General features: G+C 42.7%; 1 protein-coding gene across 3 annotated transcripts in view; it reads right to left on the bottom strand.

Annotated features, from left to right (window-relative positions):
* Positions 1–666: 666 nt before the first annotated feature.
* Positions 667–8,154, bottom strand: part of SSH1 (slingshot protein phosphatase 1) — a 55,848-nt gene continuing 48,360 nt past the window's right edge. For all 3 annotated transcript variants that reach the window (XM_040416607.1, XM_040416608.1, XM_040416610.1), the window contains 2 exons: positions 4,601–5,111; positions 667–2,090 (listed from right to left, as the gene is read on the bottom strand). In XM_040416607.1, coding sequence (XP_040272541.1) covers positions 987–2,090; positions 4,601–5,111 — 1,615 coding nt within the window. In that variant the 3' untranslated portion in view covers positions 667–986. The remainder of the gene's footprint in view (positions 2,091–4,600; positions 5,112–8,154) is intronic.

Genomic DNA, 8,154 nt, shown 5'->3' with positions numbered 1-8,154 from the left:
CAGCACCTCTTCAGTATCCCTGTATCAAATCTGTTTTGACAGAAGTCATGAGGCTGCCGCAGTGACTAGTCTACCATGCATAAGGTCACTGGTTCATATGCATGGGGGACACAGTGGCTGTAGCAGGGCCCCAAGTTGGAAGTTAAAGTGGCATTGGAAAAAAAAGCCAAAAGTGGCCCCAAGTTGTAGAGAAGGCAAGACAACAAGTAGGGAGGGACAACAGATGTAGGCAGGTCAGCAGTACGTAGTGCAGCACAAAATACCGCCCCAGCAAAACCAAATACAACAGAGCAGCATAAAATACTGCCCTATCACCATACTGAGGACAGTGATACAGTTAAATTCAAGAGGGTACCTGGTGCATAATTAATCCTGAGAGCATCATATCTTTTATGTATAAGAAGGCCTCAGGCGGCCCCTTGGGCATTGGGCCACTGGGAAATTTCCCTGTAAAGGTATATGGCCAGTCCGCTCCTGGTGTAGCGGGGGAGCGAAAGAGCAGGAACCCAGAGGCAAGGAGCAGTTAAGTAGGGTGGTGGTGGTGGTGGTGGTGGTGGTGGTGGTGGCTGGGGGCGGGGGGTCTGAACAACTCCTTTTTGTACAGCACTGTATACTGGTGTGTCTATAAAACTTTACTTAAGTAATTGGAGGTAGATTCAGTAAACATGAAGTGCAGCATTCCTTTATACATATATTAGTTATTCTTTGTCTACAAATTGTAACAATGTCGTGGTACCCAGTCCAAAAGCAACTTAAATACAAAAACAGTACCTTGATTGGCAATAACAATAAAATAGAAATAAATCCACAATACAAAAATTAAGAAAAAAAAAAAAAAAACATTAGTAAAGAACACAATAATATTATGTGCACAGTTAGTCAAGAAAATTAGCAATGGGTATAAAAGCAACATAATATTGGTCTCAAACATATCTGCCCATTACGTTTACATCAGACATAAATTAAAAGTAACATTTGGTAAAAAGTCATCTTGGTTCGGTCTCAGTCATTGATGAATTATTAGACCCCGTGAGACCTGATGGGTTTTCCATTGTTGAGGTGGAGGATGGAGTGTCAGTGCAGATGAAATTGTCTCTTAGCCTTGGGCTCTTGAACTCAGAGATTTGAAAAGTGTCAGGATCACCTGATAAATCATCGGTGGAAAAATTGAGACTTCCCAGTTTGGCTAGTGAGTGGGATCTCTTGAGAGGTGAAGAAAGAGTAAGACCGGCTAGACGCATGCGAGTTTCGATTTCTTGAGTCCTCTGTTTGACAAGGCCAGGCTTGCCACGAATGCTGTGGATGCTGTCACTGCTTGAACTGCGGGTGAGATTAGAGCTCATTGAAGATGACGCTGGAGTGTAGCAGATAGTCTTCAGAAAGTCTTTTGTATAACTACTGATCAAATCAGCTTTGCAGTAGGATGGGGTAGATGTCTTCTGAAACACGCCATCCAATATGTCGACCAATTCTACTTTTTCTGTGCTACCTGTTTGTTCTTCAATAGACTGATCAGAAGGTTGCTGTGTATGGTCGAGTTTACAGCTCTCTGTCTTTTCTATAGGACTCTCTTTAAGCACAGAAGAGCCTTCACTCTTGAGACGTTCCAGTTCTTTGGTATGCTTTCTAACCAAACCAGCCTTCTGAAGCTGCATAATCGATTCTTGGTGTTGCATCAAGTAGCTATGCGTGGCAGGTTTTTCCAAGTCCCTGCTGAAAAACAAATATTTCAGATCTTTACCTTGTTTTAAATTTCTTTTCGAGTCGTCACAGAATTCTTCATCTTTTGTTTCATGCAGGTTGATTGAATCACTGTAATTCACATCATTGGCTTTAGAAGGGGTTGAAGCAAAAGTGCTCAAATCGGTTTGTAGTGGTGTTGGTTTAACCAGTTTGTGTCCATGCATCCTATCCAAAACTGCTGAAGTCATGTGCTGTAACAGTGCTGGCTGTGTGCATACAGTGGGGGCTTCAGGTATGCCAGCTGTATCCAGATCTTGGCATTCCTCCTGCGTCTCAGAATATATACAGTCTGTACATGATGGATATGGTGGCTTGACCTTGCTCAGGATTCCAAATATGGCATCTTCCTGCAAAACCAAACAACTTAAGAGTCACAATTCTAGGAAATGGGTCATTAAATAAAATGAAAAAAACTGTATATGAATGCTGCTAGATGAATGAGCAATACATTATTGGTAATTTTGTCTTGGCCTATTCCACATGTATTAAGAGTCTGCCACAACATCTGCAGTATATGGAGGTTTGTAACTTATACCCTGGTATTTAAAGGGAGTCTAAAACCTGGACACTCACTGTTAAAAACTCTGTGCACCCTTGCTCCTCCTGCCAGCCCCTCCCTCTTCCTCTTGATTGACCGGGCCAGGCTTGATGACTATGCAGGAACCTAGAAAGGAGAAGGATTTGCTGGCATAGGAAGCAGGAGGACCCAGGGTGCACAGAGCGGTTTGAGCCTGCCCTCCGTCCACTTAGCTGCTCATTTGCATATGTATTAGTACCTTTTCTCCAGAATGAAGAAACAGATCACCAAGTTAGGCTACTTTCACACTGGCGTTTTGGCTTCCGTTTCTGAGATCCGTTCAGGGCTCCCACCAGCGGTCCAAAACCGATCAGTTTTGCCCTAATGCATTCTGAATGGGTAAGGATCCGCTCAGGATGCATCAGTTTGCCTCCGTTCCGTCTCCATTCCGCTTTGGAGGCAGACACCAAAACGCTACTTGCAGCGTTTTGGTGTCCGTCTGACGAAACTGAGCCAAACGGATCCATCCTGGCACACAATGTAAGTCAATGGGGACGGATCCGTTTTCTATGACACAATCTGGCACAACAGAAAACAGATCCGTCCTCCATTGACTTTCAATGGTGTTCAAGGCTACGTTAAAGATAATACAAACGGATCCGTTCTGAACAGATGCAAACGGTTGTATTATCTGAACAGATCCGTCTGTGCAGATCCATGACGGATCCGCACCAAACGCGAGTGTGAAAGTAGCCTTCAGCTATCCATAGGATAGGTCATCAATATCACATCGCAGGGTCTGACACCATTAGCTGTTCGGGAAGCATCTACACAGCTCCATTCTATAGTACACTAACTGGTTACTGCAGCGCTGCTCCCACTGAAATGAACCAACTCTAATAATAGGTCAGTTTTTATCTGGCACAGTAAAAACTTATTTCCAGGCACATTTTAGCACAGAGACATTCATACTCACACCTACTTTCCCTCTCACTACTTCTACTGACTGCTGGAGACATGCTGGGGCCCCTCAACTGATCCCCACTATGCTTTCTCCTTTCTGCCTCCGAGCCCCTGTTCTACCCCCCTTAACCCTCATACCCATTTCACCTGACCTCTGCTACCCTGGTCTTTCTCTCTACAGCATTATGGAATTCATGTTCCGCTTGCAATAAGCTTTCCTACATCCATGACCACTTCCATTTTGAAATGCTTACCTTCCGTGGTCTCAAAGAAACATGGCTGACACCTTCTGACACAGCCTCCCCTGTTGCACTCTCCTATGGAAAAATCCAATTTACTCACACTCCCAGTTCAGCCTGACATAATGGAGGTGTTGGCCTTCTACCATCAGGTAAATACTCCTTCAACCCATCTCTACCCTTCCCAAACCTCCCATCTTTCAAAATTAATTCTGTCTGCATCTACTTTCCCTCCAACCTCCAAAGAGCCATAATCTACTGTTCCACCAGGCCCCAATACAGCCTTTTTTAACCACTTCAATACCTGGCTCCTACACTTCCTCTCAGCCGACATCCCTACCATCATCATGGAGGATTTGAACATTACTATTGCCATATGCCACTCAACTGCCTCCAAACTCCTATCTCTTACTTCCTCCTTTGGCTTCACACAATGGTCCTCCAGAGCCACCCTCACACTAGACTTGCTCCCTGTCTAAACTCTGTTCTCTCACTCTCTAAACAAAATAGTTTTGCATTCTCAACCACTCTCTCTTTAACTGCATATCCTGCCAGTGAACTAGCTCTCTACCCACACTCTCTGACTCTCTAATACCACTGTCCACCATAACTTTTTTTGATGATATTGACACAGCGAATACTGAAAAATAACTAAAATGTAGGCAATACGTCTCCACGTTAATTCTACTTTTTAACCCCTAAGATGGTTGTTACGAATTTGGTCCACAGGAGTAGTACTTAGGGACCAAAGTTGGTTACAGAGCCTGCATTTTCCATTCTTACTTCAAGAACATTTCATTTTTATAAGTGTATTTCACCTTAAAGTGTAACCTCTTATTTCAGGCGTAACGCTATATCTGGCCATTATACAATTGCATTCTGCATTTTTTCACACGTTGTCACCTCTGCAGCCTTAGTGCAAAAGGGAGAAGTTGAACATAAGTGGAGAAAAAAAAATATATATATTTTTCTCTGATAACATATTTTACAAAGTTTCTTGTATTAACTTGTAATAGTGATTTATCCAACATTTCTAGAAACAACAGAGCCCATTTAAAGTTATGCCATAAAATGTTGTAGATGAAAATGTAATGTCTCAACAATTCTGACAGTGTTATACAACTGAATGGACTCCTACCTCACTGTCTTTTGGACAGCTTCTCTTACTGCTGCTATTGTTCAAAAATTCCTTGCTAACACGGTGATCCTCCCTGTAACACATCATGGGTGCAGATGTTTCTACAGAGCTTAGATCATCTTCAAGGTACTTTGGACCTAAAGTCTTTTCAAAGTCCAACTTTTTTCTTACTTCCCGCATTCGAATATCTAAATCTCTTCCTGCCTTCATACACGTTTTCTCTTTGGTTGTCAATGTGCAGAATGGTTCTGGAAAAGGAGGGTCTACTAATAAGGCATCTCTCTCCAGGTCTTGGACTTCCAACATCATAGTTGGCTCAATTAAGCCATGAGGCTCTGGAAGATTCCCAAAACATTTACTTTCAGGCAAAACTTGATCATCCACATCTTCCTCATTTATTTTGTATTGAAGGTCAGATTCCATGTTAGGCGGCTGATAGGCAGATGGAAACATGGACTCAAATTCTGCTTGTTCTCTGTGTTGCTTCCATAGTTTATTGTGTCGTTGATTGCTTAAAGAAAAAAAAAAAAAAAAGATTGTCACAAGTTATGAACATTATTTTTAAAGGGGTTGTCTCATCACATACAATGGGGGCATATCGCACCTATATCGAGAACGGAGCCCCAAAAGTGGTGGATGGCGCACTGCGCATGCACAGCCACCCTCTATTCATTTTCTATGGGGCCGCCCTAAATAGCTGAGCGCTGGCTCAGCTATTTCTGCTGAGCCCATAGAAGTGAAGGGGAGCGGGGGCCGGTTATGCGCGGTGCGCTCCCATTCACTTCTATGGGAGCTCGCTTGGTGGTGTCCTCCAGAGTCCTCAAGCCACCACTTTGCCCGCTCCGTTCTCAATATAGGTGCAAGACCCGCACCTATAAGACAATGGGGGCATATCCTAGCGCAATGCCCCATTGTTTGTGATTAGACAGCCCCTTTAAACTTCTGAATGAACCATACCCTCAATCATATATAGATAAATACAGGCAAGAACAGGACTCTATCCCGCTAAAACAGAAATACCCATATGGGTGCTATACTGGCTAATATCAATGCAAAACCTCAAAATAAAAGGACGAGAAGGCGGCTGCATACGTGTGCAGACTCTTCTCTCTTTCACATTAGTGTTTTTTGCGGATGCATCATGGATCTGCAAAAACGCTTCCGTTACCATAATACATCCATCATGAATGGATCAAGTTGTATTATGTCTTCTATAGCCATGACGGATTAGTCATGAACACGGATCCGTCCCCGTTGACTTACATTGTGTGCCAGGACTGATCCGTCTTACGCCGCTCCACATCGCAGACAGAAAAACCCTGCAGGTAGCGTTTGGTGTCCGCCTCCAGAGCAGAATGGAGACTGAACTGATGCAAACTGATGCATCCTGAGCGGATCCTTTTCCATTCAGAATGCATTAGGGCCAAACTGATCCGTTTTTGAGAGCCCATGACGGATCTCAGAAAAGGAAAGCCAAAACGCCAGTGTGAAAGTAGCCTTATACCACACTTTATGCATGACATCGGAAGAAGATCTGACAGGACCTGTGGTTGACATCAGAAAGGCAGGAGGTGTACCCAACAGCACAGAGAGAACTGTACTGCGAGTCTGCCCAGACAATATGCAAGAATAAGTATTCCTAACAAGTGGGGCATCAGAAAACAAGGAGTTTTACATTATTAATTAAAGGGGGTTTTCTGGGACTTAATTATTGATGACCTCTCCTCATCAATGTCAGATTGGTAGGATCTGACTCCTGGCACCCCCGCCAATCACCTGTTTTCAGAAGACACCAGCATTACACAGCACCATCCTCTGTGTAGTAGCTGGCATGGTTATTGCAGGGCTGCCCCCCCAAGTGATTTGAGTAACAGCTGGTCTGTTATTTTATAACATTTCTTATTATACTCTCAGACAACCTCTTTGGACTCTTAGGAGTTTGGCTCTATTTAGGGTGTAGAAGGTGTCTAACTTGGGGCATCTTACAGACACTACAAAATAAAACAGCTTTTGGTTGATGTAAAGACAAGAATAGAATTCTAGGCTGTTTTCTGATAATTTGTTAGGAATCGCTGCCTCGAACCTCCAATTAATCATTTATTTATATTTTTATGTTTTCTTCTGTCATGGCTTTACCTGCCCATGATGATGGTTGGTATGTCTACATTGTGGTGTTAGAGTTATTTCAATCAGCAGCTGGCATGTACACTGGCAAGACCCATTCTTTAATCAAGAGCACCCCATCAGAAGAGCAGGGTCCTGCAGAGTACCTACACGACTATTCCTTTAGTCAGAATTATAACCTCCATTTGCCAACCTGACAATTATAGAGGTTGTGGATTACAAGTACATCACGTAAGTGCAAACTGTATACCTTGGATCAAATTTAAATAAAATCACAGAAAAAGGCTATTCTTTCTAATGCCAGGGCAGGCAAAGACACTTATTCCAGCAGCATGCAGAAGTAGATTTTTGCTTTTTCAGCACGCTGCTGGCAATTGTTGCTGTAACCTGCCCTTATGTCCATGTATCAGTAATTATGGCCCTTTTCTTTCCCTGTGATCTCAATCTCTATTCATGTGCATAAAATAATACCCCCATTCTAAAAAATAAAAAAAACACTTAAAAAAATATGGAACTGCCCTCACCTGACCTGTACTTCTGTATCACTCTGTACTGTAAAGATGAGCTACTAGACCAGCAATACAAGTGTTTTACCAGAGAAATGGCCATGTTGTGTGGCTGGGTCTGAGGCTGAAGCATAGTACGCAGAGTCTAGTTTTAACTTACGACGGGTCAGGAAAGACCACTGCATGCTAAAAGTATTGTATCCTGCAGCCATTGTATCTTGAGGGACCACTGTATATATTTTTTTTACACTTACCTTCATAGTTTAATGATACCTAAGTTCCCATAAAATGGATCTCCCCTCAGATCATGTCTCTCTCAACTATTGCAAGTATACATTCAGAAAAAATAAAATAAAACACACACCAGGAAGGAGCTGTTAGAATGAATATATATATATATATATATATATATATATATATATATATATATACATACACACACACACACACACACACATATACACACACACACATATACACACACATGTATATACATACATACACACATTTTTTTAATTTATTTTTTACTTTTAACAACCTGTCAGACACAACCCTGGGAAACCGTTTGTGTGGGTGAGCATTACTATGCAAAAAAATGCCAACTGGAAGCAGGACAACAAAACTGTGGGAGCTGCTTGTGCTTCCTAATAGTAGTCTGTCTGGGCCTGTTTGCATGCTCCCAACTGCTAGGTCAGAACGGCCTAGATGGCGGGTAATTCGTCAAAACGACTATTCTGCTTCTCTCAGGCCAATGATGTGCCCCCTATCAAAGCATATCAACTGAACAAAATTTCTTCCAAGTGCAGTCAATGACCTCTCACCAAGAAGTACACTACCCAAAAGTAGCTTCTGAGAGCCTTTATATAGGGCAGCAGAGGAAGCACTTTTACGCCCTCTTATGGCAAGAACTAGGGGGTCATTTAC

The sequence above is a fragment of the Bufo bufo genome, chromosome 2, assembly GCF_905171765.1.
Source record: "Bufo bufo chromosome 2, aBufBuf1.1, whole genome shotgun sequence".
In the NCBI taxonomy this organism is placed as follows: domain Eukaryota; kingdom Metazoa; phylum Chordata; class Amphibia; order Anura; family Bufonidae; genus Bufo; species Bufo bufo.
The sequence above is the reverse complement of the archived record's forward strand: the minus strand, read 5'-3'. Positions and strand labels throughout refer to the sequence as shown.